Raw genomic sequence first — 25,187 nt, forward strand, 5'->3', positions numbered from 1 at the left:
TAATATTACACTTTATATGTTGAGAGTAAAAGGAATTAGAGAATTCTGGAAATGTATTAATTAATGGCCAAAGATGATTCATCTTAAACCAACCTGATTTAACTTCCTGCACGGTAAATATTATTTGCCATATGACATATTCAATAATAAACCCTATTTAAACATAATTTCTCTTACAAAATGTAGAAAAATGTATTGGACAAATACCATAACTGGACTAAAAGCCTTCTCATAACCCATCTCTCAGTAGATTGAATTCATTTCCTTTCGGAAATTGTTTATGTGGATCATATGGATATGGGCATGTCCATCTGTTCCTGAATCAGTTTTAACAGGCACGAAGTTCCACGAGGCGAGGTTATGTAACAGCTCACATCATTGTCAATAACTTTCACCTCATCAAATATACCATCGCATCGCCGGGTAATTAAGATTTTGCTCCACATCCATTTGCCAATTGATCTCCCGGGAATAAAGAGGAGTGAGGCTAGTTACAAAGCTTAGATCAATACAGGTTGGAGGGATAACCTCGGCATGTCATCTGCTGATGTTCAGCTAGTTGGTGGGAGTCCAGCTAATCATCAAACGAGGAGTGTGATAGTCATTGCTGTGTTGTCTGAGAGGCTGAAGCCTGCTGTTGGACGGTGCTTGATCTATCTGCTGACCACAAACAAGGGGAGGAGCGGAGGAGAGGATTTCTCACAGCAGAATAATCTTGTCAAACCCAGATCAATTGCGACCTATCTGTGAGCGAGCAGTCTGTAGGGAAGGTATAAAAAGGCTCAATTCTGGTGAATTGGGACATCACTCTAGATACAACCATAGAAATGGAATGTCTATTCATTCTATGTCTTTTAATTCTATTCATACGTCGAGAATGCTAGACTCTTCCTTATTATCAGTGGCTGTGAGTCAAACTGTGCAGAAGACCTCGGAATAAGGCTGAACATGCATAAGGGCAATTCATGATGGGTGTTTTCTTCACAAGCGTGAAGATAAATGTCAGCACCATCATTCAAATCTATTATCTGCTCCTTGAAAGGTCAAGCCTCTGTCTTTTTACCTTTAGACAACATGAGGATATAGTCGGTGACATTAACAGAATATTGTTGCGTGGAAACCAATCGATTGTAATGCTATATTCACGTGGGAGAAAAAAACACCCTTGAGGCATTAAATACACAAATATATTGTCATGGTGATTTAAGGGTCATTACTGCCTCTTCTCAACAGATATAGAGATAATCCTCGTGGTGTTTTTCCCATGCTACACACACATGTTATGCTTGGCCACTGGAATGCAATGAGGAGAAAACGTCCCAGCTTATCCAGTAGAGAGTTGCACTCATCCATCGATAATGAGATAAGAGATAAGGTGAGGAGGATCGTGGATCGGTGGAAGCCAGAGGTCAATAGTGGTTGTCTACAAAACATGGCCCTGACGAGGGCATCTGGACATCATAGGATCTCGTGACTAGCTTCTACTACAACGTAATTCCCTAACTGGGGTAAAGAAAACTACAAGATCCTCAGTCTATCACCCTAAAAGGGAGATGATAAATCCCTTGCAGCAAATCTGCTGCCTGTCCACGTATCTTCTGTGTCTTTGGATCGGTTAGCCTATATCCCTGTACCTGGGAAATGTGCTGAATGGGCATACTCTACCTTCAACTAGACTATAGGGTCTATCGCTAAGTCCGGCCGGCCAGTGGGAAAATAGTCACATGGCCAGACCTAGGTATTACTGAGTTCAAGGCTGACCTGGGTTAAGTCCATCAGCTCGGTATCCCACAAACCATCTCTTTCCATGGAGGGATTTTCAAGGTCAGCTCTAGTGATCTATGGACTGATTTGACTCTTCGGGAGGCCCAGAAAGCCAGCTGGGGCCCTTTTCCCTTCACATTACCAACAGAGAAAAGTTTATTCATGGACGGTTTGCTAGTGACGGACCTTAACATGACCCTTAGAAAGTTTTCAGGAGAGACTGAGACACCTGTGTTATAATGTGGAAAAGATGGTCTGCTTCCCAGAATAAAAAGAAACTTTGCTCAGAGAAGATGCACCTACTTTTTTCAATTAGTTTTGCTTCAGATTCAGATTCTTTCTTGAATACGTTCTGTCTTTCTAAAAGGTCTTTTTTGGTCTCTGTGTTGTGTCATGGTAAATGTCCTGAGGCCATAACTACAGTATGAGTAAGTGTTTCTTGGTAGCAATCTTGAATGGCTAAATATGGTCATTAAACTTTCTCACGAACTACAAAAAAACATTTAAAAGCTAGAAAGAAAATATTTATTCAAACCATATTTATTTGAGTCTACCGTCTAACCTTCACTTCGAGTTAACATTTGATTTGATCAGAAATAACAATTAGTGGCAGCAGAGAATGTACAATGAACAATTCAGTTCTAGTTAGCTCAACTAAATGTAATTAAGTCTTAGTCAGTTATGTGTTATTGAAAAACACTCTTTTGAAGTTTGTCTTACCTTTCTCTTGTTGGATGGACAGACATACAGGTAACTCAGCACAGTCTTAGATCCCACTTTGTCATTCATCCTCTCATAGGTGGATCCATAGTCTGTTGATCTGTAAATGAACAAAAATATGTTTAGACTGAGATAAATACAGACAGACAGGCAGTTCAATGTATAGACAGACAGACATACAGACTTATAGACAGTGGTTATTTACCGACACCTACTTCCAACCACATCTTCAGGTAGGTTTCTGACCTAATGAAATCATCTTGGCTTTGAACCACGTCATGTGAAATAGCCCTGTTATTGTACACCTTGGCTTTCTCACCCTTATAACTACAGGAATCTAGGGTGCTTGATCCTATAACATGCAACCTAATTATACGACCATGTTGCACAGAGCAAAAACCATTCCTGTGTTATAACACCAGCATAATAACCAGTTATTGATAGGTGCTAATGGAAACAAACCATTCACAGATGCCCGGGGGCCTAACACCTTTAGTAATTTCTGACTACCTTGAAATGAAATATGACGAATGCAAAAACATGTGGATGTGCCCGGAATTCAGGAAGCTGGAATAATTTAGCAATACAAAATGAGCTGTTAGCTAACTCTAGAGCAGAGCACACTCCCCTTTGCCTTTCCAGTCTCCAAAGTGCCCTTTCAGTAGTAGTGTAATTTTTTCCCCCATCCAATTTTTTGTTGGTTTTATACACATTTTGTCGTTGTAGTTCTGAATCCCGCAAGTCATCTTTAAATTCTCAGCCATGCTTCAGAACCAAAAGGTTGCACGTCTTGATTGTTGACCAATGACCAGTCATCAGCATTGGAGGACAAAGGTGGACACACATATCCAAATTAGTGATCAAAAATAAAAACAGAATAGATCTACGTTGATCATCAATATAAAATCCCTTTTAGAGATTTACTACTGACTCATCTTTTCCAGAACAGGCTACGTGGTGATTTGATTGATCTAATTTCATATTTCAGAAAAGCCAAGTTTGGGTGCCTATTGGCTATAAACAGAGTATACCAAACATTAGGAATGCCTTCCTAATATTGAGTTGCCCTCCCCCTCAAAACAGCCTCAATTTGTTGGGGCATGGACTCTACAAGGTGTCGAAAGCGTTCCATAGGGATGCTGGCCCATGTTGACTCCAATTCTTCCCACAGTTGTGTCAAGTTGGCTGGATGTCCTTTGGGTGATGGACCATTCTTGATACACCCTGGAAACTGTTGAGCCTGAAAAACCCAGCAGCGTTGGAGTTTTTGACACAAACCAGTGCGTCTGGGTCCTACTACTGTACCATACCCCATTGAAAGGCACTTCTATTTCTTTCTCTTGCCCATTCACCATCAGAATAACACACATACACCATCTCAATTGTCTCATGGCTTAACAATCCTTTTAAACCTGTCTCCTCCCCTTCATCTAAACTGATTGAATTGGATTTAACAAGTGACATCAATAAGGGATCATAGATTTCACCTGGATTCACCTGGTCAATCTTTGTAATGGAAAAAGCAGTTGTTTTTAATGTTTTATACACTCAGTGTATGTCTAAAGATAAACAGCTCTAACATTGCACTGCTTTCAATATTATGGGATGAAGATTTACACATATTATAGTCATTTTATTATGACATTTGTGAGGAATAACAGGGCAACCAGGCTGACAACAAGCACTCTGCAAGCATGCTGCCCTCCAAAGTGATGGAATGGTGCAGACAGACATGTTTTCCTTATGATCCTGTAACCTCCGTAAAAAATAGGCCGTATGATTTTGCTTGCTCTGGACACCAGAGAAGTGACACTATATATCTCTAGCTGATGTTGGCTGCTAACATGAATGACTTTCAGCTCAAAATGCAGGTGTAAAACACAGTTTATTTCTGTAGCCTATCTGGTGTTTTGAAAAACGCTGTATAGACAGGCTACATTTCCGTACTGATTGTGTGTGCATGTTCACATGAGCCTAAGAATAGCTACCATGTCCCTGTGATTACCTAATTATTTCAATCTGAAGACTGCAAAAAGTCCACACCCACTCAACATTAACCCCCTTCGGATGTGCTGTGCAATTCACAGTATGAGTGAGGAAAGACGAATGGGAAAGTATTCTTATTTTATAGGTCTTCAGGTTCTTCTCCTCCTGATGGCGTAGTCGGCAGAGAGTAGTGCAGCTCTGCCAGTAATAGAGTATCGGTTTAAATTACAACAAGATCTTTCCTCATTCCAGTTCATCCCTGAGTGCTGGGGAGAGACGGTCACAATGATTACAAAGTAGAATAACGAGAGAGACAGACACTGCATGAGGGCGTGCTGACAGCTTCTACAGGAGATTTTGTTTTTAAAGAGTTTGAGAAATGAATGGGGCGATGACTGATTGGAGAGGGACATTTTTATATGGAATGGGCCTTCGAGCACTAGGGAGCTCCCAAGGGCTGCGTTATGTTGTTTGAGTCTTCTCATGTCCATTCTCATGGACATTACAGCAAAGAAACAGAATGCTGTCTGACTGAGTTGCTTGCCAAGTATAAATTGAAGAGATAGCAAGCTCCTGTGTGGTATTGTATGTAGGCTATGAATCCATTTTACTTTTCACCACTTAGTTCTATCCTCAAGTACTAAGGCTCTGGTGTGAGAGTGTCACGGACAGACTGTACAATCAGACAGAAATGCATTCAATCAAACCTCCAAACCATAACGTCTCTTTCAGTTGGTCTGATTTCCAAGGTGCCTTTTTTGTAAATCCAAAACCTAGAATGAATACATATTCATGAGTGTCTGTGAGGAAGGAAGCTGTACTCATAATTAGCATTCAATTGCGGTGTTTCAACCTGGCTACACCGCCATACAATAGGCACTTCTCTTTCTTCCTTCATTTCTATTCAGTCATTTCTTCCTCATCAGCCCCTGTCCACCGAGACGGTTGTTTATCTGGTGTTTGGTGTTTAGGTGTTTAAGTCTATGTTCTGGTCTGGATACAATGTGTTGAGGGAGCGTGAGACAGAGAGAGCCAGAAGCAGTGTTGCAAGTGAAGCGAGATTCTGAGAAAAAGACCAAACTTAATTTGCCTTCAGAATTTCAATTCTGAGTGAAACATAGCTGAAGTTTCTTCAGCAGCACAGTAGAGAGATAATACTCGCTCTTGCTGTTGGAGTAACAGTTTATGAAATATCACAAAACTAATGGGGTTTTGGCTTGCTGATGGAAGACAGCATCAGTCTGAAATATTCCTTGACTATCAGAGAGGGGGTTAGGTACAGCAGTAGTTACACTGTCTGCTGTTGTTGTGTCTGCCTGCATTGAGGAAGAAACCCTGAGTTAGTGTGGATATTAGTGATGAAATGCTTTCACTATAGTAAAGAAGTCAGTTATTCAAGGTAAATAAGAGTGCTTGAAGCAGTTTAATCATCCATTCCATTTGTACACCGTTCGAGGCAAGAGAAAACGTCTCTCATATCCCAGAGTTAAACTCTCGTATCCTAGGATTTTCAATCCAATAACTTTCTTTTCCAAGCAGTGAAAGGTAGTTGCTTCAGAATACAATATACCGACAGTGAAAGAGATTACTATCTAAGTACTAAGTAATATTGTTTTGTTAAAGTAAACACTGAGGGGTAATATATACAGAGTGAGTCTAAATCTTGTTTGAAGATTCATGTCGAGATTATTCGTAAACACTAAAGCCATGCACCTCATACTGTAACGGATTTCCTCCTCTTCGTCTGAGGAGGAGTAAGGATCGGACCAAAACACAGCGTGGTAAGTGTCCATATTGATGGACACGGAAACAAACACCCACAAACCAAAACCGAAACAGTACCATGTGGCCCAAACACTCACACGGAAACAAACACCCACAAACCAAAAGTGAAACCCAGGCTACCTAAGTATGATTCTCAATCAGAGACAACTAACGACACCTGCCTCTGATTGAGAACCATACTAGGCCGAACACAAAAACCAACATAGAAAAACAAACAGACTGCCCACCCCAACTCACGCCCTGACCATACTAAAACAAAGAGTAAAATAACAGAACTATTGTCAGAACTTGACACATACTGCCGATTGCTGAATATGTAACATATACATATAACAGTCCAGGGAAATAACAGAATCCCGGATGATTCTTCTCGGAAATCAAATCCCCCCCCAGTCTTTCGACCAGGTTCCATCTTCCCTGACATAAAGTGAGGAGCTTTTTCATAACTAAATCCATTTCAGAGAGGTGTGAGATAGAGGGAGAAAACGAGGTGCATGTTCCTTTAGGAACATCAAATGAACAGTAACAACAACAAAAAAACATCTGTGACCAAAAATCACATTAGACATTGTTGTGAGGCTTTGCCAGATGGCTGCATGTATAGCAGAACATTTAAGTCGTTGGTGTGCAGAGGCACAGTGTGGAGACCAGGCTCTGGGGAGAGAGGAAAAAACCTAGTGCTTCAAATCCAAGAGTGGGACCAAACTCCCAAACCAAATCACCTCAGTCTGTCGTAACACACAATACTAAAAAAGATAAAGACTCGGGCGTTCAGGAGCGCAACTGACTCAGAGGTCTTATTCCTGCAGGGAAACTAAAGGTTGGTGAGCTGTCTTGCACAGCTAGCTCACGGACTGACGCCTCTCTTGGTCTCTTGCATCTGACTTGGCTGGCCACTGACCAAAGCAAAGAGTTAGTAACTGTGTGCTAGCGTAACTAAGACACCAGACACACTAGCCAGGGAGAAAAACTGGAAAACCTTATCCAAAAATTCTACCGGGGCCCAAAACTTTTACAATGTCGGGTTGTTAGTGTCCGAAGTGTGGTTAACAAAAAGGAACAACTTTACCTGACATTGCAACTGTGAGAGAGAAGAGAGAAAACAGGAAAGTTCTTAGCTGAAAACCCAGAGGCAAGATCAAGCCTTCAGGCACTAAACATGATCTTTCCTCTGATTGACATGCTTGAACATTATTCTGAACGTAGACGAAGCCCCGGCATCCAGTCTTAAAGGTTTCTGAACACAACGTCTGAATCCACAGTGAAACATTTCTACAGCTATTGTTTGAGATACTACAGGTTATTTTTGTCCCTAGCCAGACTGCAAGGGAATGACAGATGCAACATGGGTCCAAACTCCAGATCCTAGACCCGATGAGTCAACTGTCTGGATGGATGCTGAGACCTCTGGACGACAAGGAAAATGAGAGTTTAGCGACTGAGATTTTGGTTGGCAGAGACACACCGCAATGGGCATGAATTACCATCATTGCTCTGATAGATAGTGCTGGATAACAGAGATCTTAATAAGAGACAGATGACGAGAGGTAATGTGAAAAGGTCATGCAATACCTGACTAAAAGGGAAAAAAGTGAATAGTTGACGGGAAATAGCTGACTTGAACTATTCAACACCCAAACTGCTCTAACTCTTCATTGTCATTCCTCATAGCAGATCACATTGTGAGATGCTGGAAAAAAATGTGTTTCAACTTCAAAAAGAAGAAAACCATCTCTACCTTCTTGAAAAACAACTTAGAGAAGTGCAGTCAACACAGATAATGTGGTAGAAAATGTTCTGCAGGGTCGGGGGCCCATAAAGAAACAGTTATCTGATAATAAGGCCCACAGTAAAAGGGACTGTGATAGCACATTGTCTCAGGCTAATCTAAACCCTTAATATACACCATTAACAATCACATCTCCGGGACAAATCACAAGAGCCTCCCATCATCAAACTGCTGTCATTTTGAGTTCAGAGACAATAGCTGAGCTGAAAGTTTTGTGACGACTGTGAAAATCCATTCCACTGGCGCTTGCACGCCAAAGAGAAACACAGAGAGAGAGAGAGAGAGAAAGAAAGGGAGGAGAAAATGAAGACGGGGAAGAAGAATGAAGAGAATGCGTCAGCAGAGGAAGGGGTAGAGGGCAAAGGCAGCAAATACAGCTTTTAATAATCTCTGCTGCCATCAGCATACCTTATCTCAGGAAGGGGACCAGCATTGTACAAGCTGTCAGAGTGTTTATCTGTCGTAACATATACACAACGCAGAGGCATTCAGACAGACACACACACACACACACACTTCTCACCCCTAAGGTACACTAGCTGTAGAAGAATCTCTCCTCCATTGAAGCATAATTGAAAATGACTTTTGGAGAATTGACACATTAAGGGTACATAAAGATATTTGCAGGTGTTTGCGGGAAGAGCACAGTGGATCGTTGGTGAGAGACATGTAGGAGGGTGGAAACTCAAGCATGAATGAATAATGGAGGGAAAAACATTCACATTTACAGACTGGGTCCAATCGGTGAGAGGAGATGTTTTTTCTTTTTTATCTCGACACTTGGAGTGACCTTGAAAAATGAGAAACAGGCAACAGAGACAGGAAGAGGAAATATGAAACAGTCCACGTGTGAAACAGAACAACAACAGCAGGAACAGGGAAATGTGTCTGATGCAGAAACAGATTCACTACACCACCTAGGCTCTCTGGCTTTTTGATAATAAACTAGGAAGTCAATAAATATTCCCACTGTGGGAAATGAAGATGTTAGTTAAGAACCAAGGTACTGTAGGTACTGTATAGCTATTGCAGGTACCCTGGAGGTTTACAGCATTGGGCAAGGTTGCTGGTTTGAATCCTGGAGCCGACAAGATGAGAAATCTGTTGCTGGGCCCTTGATCAAGGCACTTAACCCAAATTGCTCCCGGGGCGCTGGGCAATAGTGACCCTGGTCGTAACCCCACTCCCTGTGGGGGTCTCAGGGGGAGTTGGGATATGCAAGAAACACATTTCCATGACACACTTGTAACAGGACAAATATAAGCACCCCCTAAATGTATTATTATTATTATTCAAGTGTTACTGAGCAGTGTGGAGGAGAAAAGGTATGAGACAGGAATGTTTCAATCTCCCAATGTACCTAACTCTAACATGGAACTGTGCGCATATAACAGATAAGAGTGAGCACAAGATACAGCATTTGTCATAAGTTATTGGACACAGGGGAAAAACATGAACGTTTCCATTTCACAAATCATACTTTTATGGCACTTTAATCAAGTTACTGGACACAGGGGAAAACAACTATGAGACATGAAAGTTTAAATCTCATTATGGACCCAAGTCATTCTTTCATGGCACTTTTAGCATGGCCTTCATGGCATGTTTGCGTGTCATTACTTTCATTCACAAATGCACTCTTGAAGTGCTGTGAAGAACTATAGCGGAAGAAACACTGACATTTGGAGGATGTTTTTAAGTGACCTCACATACTGTCTCGTTGACACCTCTGTCATGTTCAACATTCCTCTTTCACTCCTGACTGTGCATCTTCAAGCGATTTAGCTTGACCTCGTGTTCTCCCCTGTTCTCCACATTCCACAAAGCTCTTTTCCAGAACAAGTCTTTCAATAAACATATAAAAGTTTGAGATTCTCCCTCCAGGCGTGATTATTTCTGCACGAGAGTGAAGAGAGCGTTTTAGGTCACACCGAGACAAATCCACAAGCGAGTCAGCGACATCCGCCTTTTTCCCGCTCATCGCCGCGCATCGCCACTGACCTGAAACGCAAAGGTGTTGACTCATCATGTGGTCACCTCATAACCGCTGACCTGACAACACCCTAACACGTGCTCTGCCCTTCCCTCACAATGAATTAAGGTTGTTGTGTGTGACTTGGTGGAGTCACGCTCGGGTCAGGGCACAGCAGCAGGTTTTCGGGTATAATCTTTAGGTGGGACCTTTGCTCTGGCTATGCGGATACGGCACGAGCACAACTGATTCCCATTCATTATTTACAACTAGAGGAAGCTGAGACCAGTAGATTAAATGACATTTTTCATTTTCTTATGTAATGCACAGGTAACAGTCAAAATAGTGGATACATTTGAGTAAATAAGGGATACAAAAGTCTATTGAAAGCAGGTGCTTCCACACAGTTGTGTTTCCACACAGGTGCTTCCACACAGTTGTGTTTCCACACAGGTGCTTCCACACAGTTGTGTTTCCACACAGGTGCTTCCACACAGTTGTGTTTCCACACAGGTGCTTCCACACAGTTGTGTTTCCACACAGGTGCTTCCACACAGGTGCTTCCACACAGTTGTGTTTCCACACAGGTGCTTCCACAGGTGCTTCCACACAGGTGCTTTCCACACAGGTGCTTCCACACAGTTGTGTTTCCACACAGGTGCTTCCACACAGTTGTGTTTCCACACAGGTGCTTCCACACAGTTGTGTTTCCACACAGGTGCTTCCACACAGTTGTGTTTCCACACAGGTGCTTCCACACAGTTGTGTTTCCACACAGGTGCTTCCACACAGTTGTGTTTCCACACAGGTGCTTCCACACAGTTGTGTTTCCACACAGGTGCTTCCACACAGTTGTGTTTCCACACAGGTGCTTCCACACAGTTGTGTTTCCACACAGGTGCTTCCACACAGTTGTGTTTCCACACAGGTGCTTCCACACAGTTGTGTTTCCACACAGGTGCTTCCACACAGTTGTGTTTCCACACAGGTGCTTCCACACAGTTGTGTTTCCACACAGGTGCTTCCACACAGTGTGTTTCCACACAGGTGCTTCCACACAGTTGTGTTTCCACACAGGTGCTTCCACACAGTTGTGCTTCCACACAGTTGTGTTTCCACACAGGTGCTTCCACACAGTTGTGCTTCCACACAGGTGCTTCCACACACTTTTTCCGTGTGCACTTTAGCATTAGCGATGATTGTACGGAATCTTGCCAGGCTTTCCAAAGCCATGTCATAATGAACGAGGGGCCACAAACACACTCTTGATTTACAGTGCGTTCTGAAAATATTCAGGCCCCTTACCCTTTTCCACATGTTGCTACGATTGTACAGCACTCTCTATTGTTTATGCAACTAATGTAAGGGCAGGACATGAGACAGGAGTAAAAACTAACGTGGGCATTGTTTAATGCGTTTTACAGGACAAAACGTTCCAAGCATTCCAATGCAAGTAGAGGGGGGTGTTACAGGTGCTCTAAAAGGACAAACTACAATATCAATGCATAACAGTTACATTACAGGCTTATTCTAAAATTGATTAAATACATTTTTTCCCTCATCAATCTGAACACAATACTCCATAATTACAAAGTGAAAACTAGTTTAGAATTTTTCTACAAATAACAAACAGAAATACCTTATTTACATAAGTATTCAGTCCCTTTGCTATGAGCTCAGGTAGAGCCTGTATGCATTGATCATCCTTGAGATGTTTCTACAACTTGAAACATTTATCTGTGGTAAATTCAATTGATTGGACATGATTTGGAAAGGCACACACATGCATATATAAGGTCCCACAGTTGACAGTGCATGTCAGAGCAAAAACAATGCCATGCGTTCGAAGGAATTGTCCGTAGAGCTCCGAGACAGGATTGTATTAAGACACAGATCTGGGAAAGGGTACCAAAATGTGTCTGCAGCCTTGAAGGTCCATAAGAACACAGTGGCCTCAATCATGAAAGAAGTTTGGAACCGCCAAGACTCTTCCAAAAGCTGGCTGCCTGGCCATCCAAATCGGGAGCAATCGGGAGGGAATGGGCCTTGGTGAGGGAGGTGACCAAGAACCTAATGGTCACTCTTATAGAGCTCCAGAGCTCCTCTGTGGAGATGGGAGAACCTTCCAGAAGGACAACCATCTCTGCAGAGCTCAACCAATCAGGCTTTTATAGGAAGAAAGAAGATTCAACTCTTTGGCAACTCTTTGGATCTACAGGAAACCTGGCACCATCCCTATGGTGAAGCATGGTGGTGGAAGCATCATGCTGTGGGGATATTTTACAGCGTCAGGGACAGGCAGACTAGTCACGATCGAGGGAAAGAGGAATGGAGCAAAGTACAGAGAGATCCTTGATGAAAACCTGCTCCTGAGCGCTCAGACTGGGGCGAAGGTTCACCATCCAACAGGACAACGACCTTAAGACAAAAAAGGAGAACTCTCAGAGAGAGTGAAAGTGAGAGAAAGCAATATTCCACCTCTTACATCCTTGATCTATTTCCTCCTTCTCCCTCTCTATAAGTAGTTTCAGAGCCAATCATGTGGAAATTATAACTCAGGCATCATGGGGAGGTGGGCTGAGTTGATCTGAAGGAGGAAGTAAAGAAAAATCTTCCCAAAACTTCAGGAAGAGAAGGTTGAAGAAGTAACATCATTCCTAATCTTTTTCATTGAAATGGATAATGTTGTTTTCCAGGCCAGGTTCACAGGAATCTGATAAGTCTGGCTGGCATTGAGGCAGTTCTTCGTGTTCTCTCTTGACACATCCCTGTCACTGTCACGCCCTGACCTGAGTATTCTTTGTTTTATTTTAATTTTTTTTTAGGTCAGGGTGTGACATGGGTGATGTATGTGTTTTTGTACTGTCTAGGGGTTTTGTAGGTTTATGGGGTTGTTTTCATCTAGGTGTTTATATATGTCTATGGTTGCCTAGATTGGTTCTCAATTAGAGGCAGGTGTTTATCATTGTCTCTGATTGGGAACCATATTTATGCAGCCATCTTCTTTGGGTATTTCGTGGGTTATTGTCTATGTGATGTTGCATGTTTACACTCAGTGTTTATAGTGGTCACGGTCGTTTTGATATTCTGTTTTGTTTGTTTAGTGTACTTCGTGTTATTTTCATCTTACATTAAAAGTATGGATTCACATCACGCTACGCTTTGGTCTCCTCACTACGACGTTCGTGACAGTCACCTTCTCTCAGTCCCCGGAATATTCTCAGAACTCTGTCACAGAGTTCGCAAAAGTCCATCCATAATCTAAATGGCATCCATGACAGCTCTGTGGTTTCACTATCATGTGGAAAGGGCAATTGGTAGGCAAACTAAAAACAACACACACACGTAGGCCCACATCAACAGCAAGCAACCACAGGCTGCCAATCAGGACCCCTAACAACAGAAAGTAGCCTTTCTTGTAGTATTTATGTCAGAAACCCAGTGGTTTACTCAAGACTTCTAAGGCCACACACTGCATGACTTGTAGGCCAGATAGAATACAAAACATTGCACCATCATGTCTGAGGCAACATGTACAGTACTGTCTGCATGCACGGGTCAGTGTACAATTTGTACCAGTACACACTGGCCTGTACATGGACGTATTAAGTCCAGTGAGTTAGAAACCCCAAAACAAACCTAGTATCACAACAACGAGGTAGAGGGTCGTAGAGATCGAATGACAACTTCTGTGCCGCATGAAAAAACAATCAATTAAGCTCACACTCAAGAGGATCAATCATTTAGCCTTTATTTCCGACACTTGGTGGCTTGATGATATTTTAACCTGATAACCACGAACAAAACCGAGAGCTGCGGATTTAAAAGGGAGCTGCTCTTGAGTTGCATTTGTATTGAAAACGTGTAGTATAAGCCTGCTGGCGGTTAGAGCTGGTGATGAAATCCAACCATTTACTCTTATGACAGAATGTAAATTAGAGTGTGCTTCAGGATATGGGTGGAAACCCCAGAGTATGTAATTAAAAGGGTTGAATTTAATATTGAGAGAAAGGAGCTACATAAATTACCTCTTCTATAATAGAATGAGTGATTAGTGTAACAGACACCAGGAAATGGGAGGGGAGAAGGATGTGCCCATTGAAATTACTAGAAATCCTATATGGAGAGCAGAACTATGAGTGTTTTTCATAGCAGTTTCACTGTAAAACGGAAGAAGTAGATATTGTTTATCAAGGGATTCTTTCAAATCGTTACAATGCCACGGACTAAAGCCTATCTGTTGACGCAAAGGACTATGTTGTCAAATCCTATGTTTTGAGCCGAGTCCAGGATGACATCTGCTCATGAATAATCTAGATTGAGCAGCTTTGATATGAAATATACTGTATGGGCCTTGACTTGAGGATAACACAATATGATAAACATAGATATTCTACAATATATGAGAATCGATCTGAAAACCTATAACGTCAGATGTTGAAATGAATATCATAATCAGATCTCAGTCATAGGCCTTTTCTAGACTTCCTACTTGAGGAAGTATTGGATTCCAATAAAATTTCTATAGCGCCTCTGGGGTTTTCAGGTAACGTCCAAGTCCAATTGTAATAGATCAGAGACATCAGGTAGGTCCCCTTCTCTCTGCGACACAGGCCTTATTATAGGCACTGACCTGTGAAATATCAGCCAGCCTCTGAGTGAGTGGGCTTAGCAAAATTATGTCATTTGAAAGGTTGTCACTCCTCACCCCTGCCTGACCCCAGGGGAGTGGGGGATGGGGGGAAGGAGGGTTTAAATGCGAAGGGAGAGATGAAAGGGATGGCCCAGATGAACCTTTCTCTTTCTGTCTTTCTCTTTCTTGTCTTTCTCTCTGTATCTTCTGTCGTGCTCGTCTCTCACTTTTCTCTCTCTCGTCTCTCGCTCTCTCTCTCTCTCTCTGTCCCTATTCCGCTGTTTGACTGCAGGGGAATCCTCTCCACTCCAAATCACTAGATGTTACATTCAGAAGACCTGCACGTCTAGTCAGCCAGAGCTTTGTTCAGAGTATATACCCTTCACCATGGCAATGATGGCTTCTGAGTTCCTCGTACAGTAGCCACCTTTTTCTCAGTAGACACAGCAGCTTATCTGATAGCAGCCTATCCAGACATTTTAAAGGTTTTCTTTCTTTCTCGGGCCATTTAAGGAGTGAATTGACACCCTCTAATTCACAGCAGGAGAGCTTTGAACTGTGATACATTTCAGCTGGGAAAGTATTCATAGAAATGTGTGACAGAGACTCACTAAAACAAATGCCCATAAATGCCCTTAAAATACTGTATGTTGTGTTATACAGTACACTTCATTTCACAATTACACAATTAATCTAAACTTCTAACCTAACAATACCACTTCACACTTCTCACAACATTAAATAATTACTAGACTCGATATCCTTTGCATTCGACATCCACTTGTACAGTGCAATCCCATTTCAGATCATTATAATATTGTATAATGTCACTTTTATTAACACTAATTCCTCTTCGTTGTCATCATATGACTTCACCTTACAGCAAATCATTAAGACCACAATCAAGCGTCTAATAAGGGGATGGAGAGGGAAGACGAGCATGCTTACATTATCAGATGGAGGGACAACTGCACAAGGAAAAACCATACAAACCAGTTGTCATTGTCAGTCTTATTTTCATCTGAATTTCTCTCTGAAAACCTCCTCATAAAAGAAGGGTGGATGTGTTTTGTGTTCTGAAGAGAGGTATTAACCTTGAAATCCCATAGCTACATACAGATAAAGTCAGGGTTGTGGAGTAACAGATACATGTAAAAAAAACTGTAACTCTAATCCGTTAAATTACCAGAAAAAAATTGTAATCGGATTACGGATACTTTTGAAAAACTAGATGATTACTTTGAGGATTACTTTTAAATTCAGAAAATATGTTTGCGAAACAAAATCTTTGACACTTCTCTGTTTTCTCAATAACGTTCAAATCCTGTCACGTTCTGACCTTAGTTCCTTTATGTCTTTGTGTTAGTTTGGTCAGGGCGTGAGTTGGGGTGGGTAGTCTATGTTCTTTTTTCTATGTAGTATTTATGTGTTTGGCCTGTTATGGTTCTCAATCAGAGGCAGGGGTCGTTCGTTGTCTCTGATTGAGAATCATACTTAGGCAGCCTGTTTTCCCCATTTTAGTGGTGGGTGATTGTTTTCTGTCTCTGTGTCTTTAACAGACAGAACTGTTTCGTTTTCGTTCGTTCTCCTTGTTATTTTGTTTTTTGTGTTCAGTGTTAATAAATTTCAACATGGACACGTACCACGGTGCATATTGGTCCGATCCTTCACACTCCGCATCAGAGGAAGACGAATCTCGTTACAAATCTGCATTGAAAAAAGGCACAAGTTTCAGTCTATTCCACCTGAGAGTGTCTGACCACAAGTCAGAGAACACTATGATGACACACCAAATGTGTTTGATGGATCGCGGGAAATGAGCAGGAATAGGCTTTTTTGTATGCTAAAGTCCATGTTATGTCTTCCAATGGTGCGACTGCTGTCGGCACCCAAAGATTAACCTCTTGAGCTTATGGCTCAATACTGCCCCCGTTGGAGGAAGTGCGTGCCCATAGTAAACTGAAAATATTTTTTCCAAAATTGCTAATATATGCATATAATAATAATTATTGAATAGAAAACACTCTAAAGTTTCTAAAACCGTTTAAATTATGTCTGTATGTAAAGCAGAACTCTCAGGGCAGCCTTTCTCCCAAACTCTCTCTTGTCAAGAGAAAAGTTGGGTCAACTTTGACGTCATCGCCCCCACCCTTCCCAGGCAGCTACCGATCTGGGAACAGTATGTATTTGTTCAGCGCGATGTCTGCTTTCAATTGGCACGTTCATTGTTTGAATTTCGCGCTCCCTCATCCTTTGGCGGGCGAAAATGCCCGGTTCACTCTCACATACATGCACTCTATTGCGCGCGGCCGATTTGGGGAACGTTCTTTTCCAATAGACACCAGTTGAAGCCGGTTCGTTTGTTCGCGATGATCATTGTTTTACATGATAAAAACATCATTTTGCTCGATTCTGCACTTAGTTTGACCAGTTTAGTCAACATATAATATGTAATTTTGAAGTTTGATTGCGCAAGAGTGCGGGACCAGAAGGAGCAGAAGTTATTTTGGGTGCATTTCAGCTGAAGCTGTTAGCATATGCTAATACAAAGACGCACAACTTGAAACCAAACGATGTATTGGGTAAGTATGACTCCTTCTACGTCTTCTGATCAAGAACATCAAAGGTAAGGGAATATTTATGTGGTTATTTTGGGTTTCTGTGGACTCCAAACGTAGAGGAGACACTGCTAATATCTGAGCGCCGACTCATAGCATAGACTAGTGAACGAATTCTGTAACGTTAAAAATAAATGTAACACAGCGGTTGTATTAAGAAGAAGTGTATCTTTGTAACTATATGTAGAACATGTATATTTAGTCATGTTTATTGCTTGTTATCTGACGTTATCTGTCCGAGCTATCATAATTTCTCCGGACATTTTGAGTAGCATTTTTTGAAATGTCCATTGTAAACAGAGATTTATGGATATTAATGGCATATTATTGAAAAAAAAAAAATGTACTGTGTAACATGTAATATTACTGTCATCTGATGAAGATTTTCAAAAGGTTAGTGAATTATTTATTTTTTAATCCTACTTTTAAATTTTATATTTTCTGGGACAAAATGGCCGCCGCTTGCATTTTGTTTCGGTGGTGGTCTAATATAAATGTGTGCTATGTTTTCGCCGTAAAACATTTTAGAAATCTGACTTGCTGGGTAGATGAACAAGGTGTTTATCTTTCATTTGAGCTATTGGACTTGTGTAGGTGTGGAGGTTAAATATGTCTAAGAATATTTTTTCACATTTTGCGTTATGCTAATGAGCTTGAGCCGTAGTCACGATCCCGGATCCGGGATGGGTAGCATCAAGAGGTTTAACCAGCTTGAATAAATGTTTGGAGGTAAGGATGACTGCAGTTTGTGATATCTACATAGCGCATTGGGAAAGGGGGATACCTAGTCAGCTGTCCAACTGATTGTATTCAACTGAAATGTGTCTTCCGCATGCCATAATCGACATCCACGTCTTCGGCACCCAGGGAACAGAGGGTTAACTGCCATGCTCAGAACAATAGATTTTTTTATCTTGTCAGCTTGGTGATTTGATCCAGCAACATTCCGGTTACTGGCCCAATGCTCTAACCACTAGGCAACTGTACGTGCCAAATCACACTGCTGCTCTCTCATGTAGCTATTTGCGGCTTATGGATTGTGGTTGTTGTGGATAGCTGTTCACAAATCTAAATGTGTATTTGAACCCAATAACTGTCACACCCTGATCTGTTTCACCTGTCTTTGTGATTGTCTCCACCCCTCTCCAGGTGTCGCTCATCTTCCCCAATATCCCCTGTGCATTTATACCTGTGTTCTCTTACAAGTAACAGACATACACAAAATAGTCCAAATTGGTGAAGTGAAATGAAAAAAAATTACTTTAAAAAAGTGCATATTTACAGTGAGGGAAAAAAGTATTTGATCCCCTGCTGATTTTGTACGTTTGCCCACTGACAAAGAAATGATCAGTCTATCATTTTAATGGTAGGTTTATTTGAACAGGGAGAGACAGAATAACAACAACAAAATCCAGAAAAGCGCACGTCAAGAATGTTATAAATTGATTTACATTTTAATGGGGGAAATAAGTATTTGACCCCTCTGCAAAACATGACTTAGTACTTGGTGGCAAAACCCTTGTTGGTAATCACAAAGGTCAGACATTTCTTGTAGTTGGCCAACAGGTTTGCATACATCTCAGGAGGGATTTTGTCCCACTCCTCTTTGCAGATCTTCTCCAAGTCATTAAGGTTTCGAGGCTGACGTTTGGCAACTCAAACCTCCAGCTCCCTCTACAGATTTTCTATGGGATTAAGGTCTGGAGACTGGCTAGGCCACTCCAGGACCTTAATGTGCTTCTGTTTGAGCCACTCCTTTGTTGCCTTGGCAGTGTGTTTTGTCATGCTGGAATACACATCCACGACCCATTTTCAATGCCTTGGCTGAGGGAAGGAGGTTCTCACCCAAGATTTGACAGTACATGGCCCCGTCCATCGTCCCTTTGATGCGGTGAAGTTGTCCTGTCCCCTTAGCAGAAAAACACCCCCAAAGAATAATGTTTCCTCCTCCATGTTTGACTGTGGGGATGGTTTTCTTGGGGTCATAGGCAGCATTTCTCCTCCTCCAAACACAGCGAGTTGAGTTGATGCCAAAGGGCTCCATTTTGGTCTCATCAACACTTTCACCCAGTTGTCCTCTGAATCATTCAGATGTTCATTGGCAAACTTCAGGCAAGAATGTACGTATATGTACTTTCTTGAGCAGGGGGGCCTTGCGGGCGCTGCAGGATTTCCATCCTTCACGGCGTAGTGTGTTACCAATTGTTTTCTTGGTGACTAAGGTCCCAGCTGCCTTGAGATCATTGACAAGATCCTCCAGTGTAGGTCTGGGCTGATTCCTCACCGTTCTCATGATCATTGCAACTCCACGAGGTGAGATCTTGCATGGAGCCCCAGGCCGAGGGAGATTGACAGTTCTTTTGTGTTTCTTCCATTTGTGAATAATCGCATCAACTGTTATCACATTCTCACCAAGCTGCTTGGCGATGGTCTTGTAGTCCATTCCAGCCTTGTGTAGGTCTACAATCTTGTCCCTGACATGCTTGGAGAGCTCTTTGTCTTTTATACAGGTAACAAACTGAGATTAGAAGCACTCCCTTTAAGAGTGTGCTCCTAATCTCAGCTCGTTACCTGTATAAAAGACACCTGGGAGACAGAAATCTTTCTGATTGAGAGGGGGTCAAATACTTATTTCCCTCATTAAAATGCAAATATTTTTATAATATTTGTGACATGCGTTTTTCTGGATTTTTGTTGTTGTTATTCTGTCTTTCACTGTTCAAATAAACCTACCATTAAAATTATAGACTGATCATTTCTTTGTCAATGGGCAAACGCACAAAATCAGCAGGGGATCAAATACTTTTTTCCCTCACTGTATTCACCCCCTTTGCTAAGAAGCCCCTAAGATCTGGTACAACCAATTACCTTCAGAAGTCACATAAATAGTTAAATAAAGTCCACCTGTGTGCAATTTAGGTGTCACATGATCTCAGTATATATACACTTGTTCTGAAAGGCCCAGGGTCTGCATCACCACTACACAAGGGGCACCACCAAGCAAGCGGCCCCATGAAGACCAAGGAGCTCTCCAAACGAGTCAGGGAGAAATTTGTGGAGAAGTACGGATCAGGGTTGGGTTATTGAAAAATATCAGGAACTTTGAACATCCCACAGAGCACCATTAAATCCATCATTAAAAATGGAAAGAAAATGGCACCACAACAAACCTGCCAAGAGAGGGCCGCTCACGGACCAGGCAAGGAGGGCATTAATCAGAGAGGCAACAAAGAGACCAAAGACGACCCTGAAGGAGCTGCAAAGCTCCAGAACGGAGAGTGGAGTATCTGTCCATAGGACCACTTTAAGCCGTATACTCCACAGAGTTGGGCTTTACGGAAGAGTGGACAGAAAAAAACATTGCTTAAAGAAGAAAATAAGCAAACACGTTTGGAGTTCGCCAAAAGGTACTCTGGTCAGATGAGACTAAAATGTAGCTTTTTGGCCATCAATGAAAATGCTATATCTAGCGCAAACCCAACACCTCTCATCACCCTGAGAACACCATCCCCACAGTGAAGCATGGTGGTGGCAGCATCATACTGTGGGGATGTTTTTTATCGGCAGGGACTGGGAAACTGGTTAGAATTGAAGGAATGATACATGGCGCTAAATACAGGGAAATTATTGAGGGAAACCTGTTTCAGTCTTCCAGAGATTTGAGACGGGGATGGAGGTTCACCTTCCAGCAGGACAATGACCCTAAGCATACTTCTAAAGCAAAACTTGAGTGGTTTAAGGGGAAACATTTAAATGTCTTGCAATGGCAGAGTCAAAGCCCAGACCTCAGTCCTATTGAGAATCTGTGGAATGACTTAAAGATTGAGGTACACAAGCAGAACCCATCCACCTTGAAGGAGCTGGAGCAGTTTTGCCTTGAAGAATGGGCAAAAATCCCAGTGGCTAAATGGGATAGAGACATACCCCAAGAGACTTGCAGCTGTAATTGCTGCAAAAGTTGACTGGGGGTGAATAGTTATGAACGGTCAAGTTTTCTGTCTTTTTGTCTTATTTCTTGTTTGTTTCACAATAAAAAATATTTTGCATCTTCAAAGTGGTAAGCATGTTGTGTAAATCAAATGATACAAACCCCCAAAAATCTATTTTAATTCCAGGTCATAAGGCAACAAAATAGGAAAAATGCCAAAGGGGTGAATGCTTTTGCAAACCACTGTACCGTTGCCCCACCTCTGATTTACTGACCCCTGCCTGCCTTGACCTGTCTATTGCCTGCCCCTGTTGGATTATTAAACCATTGTTTAATGGTTGAATTCAAGAAGTTTAAGCAGCCTATCAATCATTGTTTTTGAAACCAGTGGACAGCCAGTGAAAAATGCACACTTGCAACAGCTGCATATTGTGGATCCAAGCCTATGGAATAAAAGTGGGGCTTTTAATGCTCCATCTAATTCATGCTGATAAAAAAATCCATAGGCCTAATGGACACATGCTCAAACTTGCACCCTTTTGATAGAAAGGGGGAATCTGTAGTTGCTACATCCATTTTTGGACTTATAAATAATGTAAAAGTCCAAAAATGGATGTAGCAACTACAGATCGTGTGACAGTTATCCATTGATTCTTGAAGAATATAAGTTATAAATGGCTCATGAGCTTAGTTCAACTGTCACACTCCATGAGAACCCAAAATATAAGCTTGTTTTACCCCAATTTTTGTAAACAGTGTAAATGTAAACAAACACTGTATAGCCTCATAACATGGTTAAAACAATGCTTTTAATATCATGGATGTTCAGCACTTGCATCCATAGCTCTGCTTTTTAATCTGATAGTGGTTACATTTCTCCAGGCCCACCCCTCAGCATTTTACCAAAACAGATGCAGGGTGTCCATTTTGTTATTGTTTCATCTGTGGATTTGCCCTTTAAACAGCTACATATTATCAATATATGAAAGTGTCACCAACAAAAAGGTAAACAATAGGCCTCTAGCAAATGCAGCAAATGGCATTCATTTTTCACATGTAAATAGCACTTTTCAGTAGTGATCAAAGCATGCCATTCCATGAGCGCAGCATTTATTTATTAAGTTGAATTAATGATCCCAATCAGTCCTCCAGGACAACAAAATTGTAAAACAACAGAGTAGGCCTTGCTAATACGTCCTTCGTTTTGGGGTCATGCTCAGGTAAAACAATTTGGCTAATCTATACTTCCACATTTCCAAGTCCTATTGTTGAAGATCAAGGGGTATAACATTTATTGTAATGACTGGAATACTGATAGACTTTGGTTTTTAATGTAAATATATAATTTAATTGTATTATTATATGTGGTAGTGTCACGATCGTTATAATAATGAATGTCGGACCAAGGTGCAGAGTATGTTGAGTTCCGCATGTTTATTAAATGAAACTCAAAAAACAATAATCAATAAACAAACAACGAACTGTGACTAACGAGATGCTACGTGCACTAAATAAAAACACATACATTCAAACAATATCCCATAACCTACAGGTGGACAAATGCAACTTAAGTATGATCCCCAATTTAGAGACAATGATTACCAGCTGCCTCTAATTGGGAATCATACACAAACCCCAACATAGAAAATTAAACCTAGAACCCCACATATAAATAATAAACTAGACTAAAACCCGTAGTCACGCCCTGACCTACTCTACCATAGAAAATATAGGCTTTCTATGGTCAGGACGTGACAGGTAGAAAGTGATGGGTTAGAAGAAGCCTACATAACCAACCTGTAAAGTAAGATTTAACATCCATATATGGCCAGCTATGTAAACTTTAACATTGATTCATCCTGAAATAGATGTCATTCAATTGGTAACATATATTTTTGTCATCTTCTAATGCCTCTTATTGTTTTATATATTTTTGAACCTTTATTTAACTAGGAAAGTCAGTTAAGAACCAATTCTAATTTAGAATGACGGCCTACACTGGCCAAACCCAGACGACGCCCTACGGGACTCCCAATCATGGCCGATTGTGATACAGGGGAAGGCAATCTAAAAGTAACCGAAAGTAATCAGATTACCTTACTGTCGTGTCATGACTATAATTAATGTTTGCATGTTATTTTCTAAAATGATTACATACCACGTTCAATCGTATAACAATTAATTAAGTAGTAATCTGGGGCACCACAGAAAAAAGTTATTTAACCAGTTACTATCTTCCAACTAAACTCTAAAGATATAAATATATCTTACATCAGTCACAGTCAATGAATTAATTGTATTTACCTTCAGTCTCATTCTGAATGATGCAAAATCTTGGATATTTGCATGAACCCTAGAATAAATGATGAATCAGCTATACACAAATTGGCTTAATTATTTATTAACTAACTAACTAAATAATCACGCAGAATTACATAAACACACAAACAGGATAGCTCTCTCATTGATCACTAGACAATGCAATGAAAAGTCCCTAGTGGACTAACCTGATATGATGGCTTGGTAGACAATGGAAAGGGGTGGTGGCAAATAAGGGGCGGGAAAGACAGAGTGGGAGAGACAGATAGTGGGCTTATTGTACATACATGTGAAAAATACGGCCATTGTAAATATGGAGAGAGAGTTTCCGAGTTTCTAACCATTCGTACCTTTCAGCTCACGTTGCATGTAACTGGTCTATAGATGGTTGTAGCCATTTCAACGTGGGGACTCCCGTCCTCCAGTCCTTTTAAGCACTCTGGCAAACGGGCCGTTCTATGACGTTGACATAATGTCTGTGCTCACGTGGGTGCGGTAACTGACTGGTTCAAACTTTTATATGAAAAACAATTCTCATTTAGAAGGCTAACATCACATTTCATCTTCTCACATCTTCTCATATTTAATCATATAAGTTCCACAACATTTAGATGTAAATCTGATAACTGGGAAATATACACATTCAGAGATACAGTTATTTTGTTATACCATCCTTAATGAGATCCCAAAACAACAACTGATCTGACAATTGTTCTTTCAGTACCCAAGGGCTATTCCAACTGTTCGGATTACAGAAATAGTGTTTCATTATTCAACCTTTTGATGTTACCGTTTTGGTGGGAGGAATCTCCTTGTAACAAAGAGGTTTCTTTCCCCTCCTCCTGCAAAGCCCAGAGGGAGAGTTTCTACAAGGTATTTACGACAGTCATAAAACGGCCAACTTCACCCCTCTCCTCCTCCACGGGAGAGAGAGGGCGCTGTAGAGCGGACCCACTGTAACCTGATCCTTCAGATCTTCACAGGTGAGTCATGACATTACTGAGTTTCGGTAATCCAAAAGTTACGTTACTGATTACAATTTTGGACAGGTATCTAGTAACTGTAATGGATAGTGTTGTAGCTGGCAATCTAAACAAGCCCAATTACTGGAGTCTGTGCTGGAGTCAAACATGGTGCAGTATTATGTGTAACTAACAATAATACAAATATGAATTGAAATGAACAAAAAAAAGATGAAGATTGAATCCTCCCTCGTTACACAATGGAAAATAAATGCTGTACTGAAACACATGGAAAATAAATTAGGGTTTTAAAGTTTTCATTAAATGTAAGTCTTGGAATAACAAAACACAGAACATTAAATTAGGAATGTCTGTTTATTCCCTCTCTCTACTTCCCTCTCTCTCCTTCCCCTTCTCTCCTTCCATCTCTCTTCCTTGTCGTCAGTCTGACTCACTCAACAGGAGAGTGAGCTACACACGTCACAGTCTAACTATCTGGGTCCCAGAAACACACCGAGAGCCGCATCGCTATAATCTTACAAGAATCATTCAACTTTCATTGTGTTGACACACACAATTGCCTGAAAGGACCACAAGCTCTTACTGTGTCACCACTACAGTCACCAGCAAAAAGAACAAGAAAAAACAGTAACGAAAGTAATGAATGAAGACAACCTGTCCGGTACACCGGTACAAAAATATATTGATGGT

General features: G+C 41.2%; 1 protein-coding gene across 1 annotated transcript in view; it reads right to left on the bottom strand.

The window, feature by feature from the left end:
• sorcs3 (sortilin related VPS10 domain containing receptor 3) overlaps positions 1 to 25,187 on the bottom strand; it is a 200,644-nt gene that overhangs the window by 81,126 nt on the left and 94,331 nt on the right. Inside the window, exon 3 of the mRNA XM_024401532.1 lies at positions 2,485 to 2,584. Within this exon, the coding sequence (XP_024257300.1) occupies positions 2,485 to 2,584 (100 nt within the window). The remainder of the gene's footprint in view (positions 1 to 2,484; positions 2,585 to 25,187) is intronic.

This window comes from Oncorhynchus tshawytscha, linkage group LG32, assembly GCF_018296145.1.
Source record: "Oncorhynchus tshawytscha isolate Ot180627B linkage group LG32, Otsh_v2.0, whole genome shotgun sequence".
Taxonomy (NCBI): domain Eukaryota; kingdom Metazoa; phylum Chordata; class Actinopteri; order Salmoniformes; family Salmonidae; genus Oncorhynchus; species Oncorhynchus tshawytscha.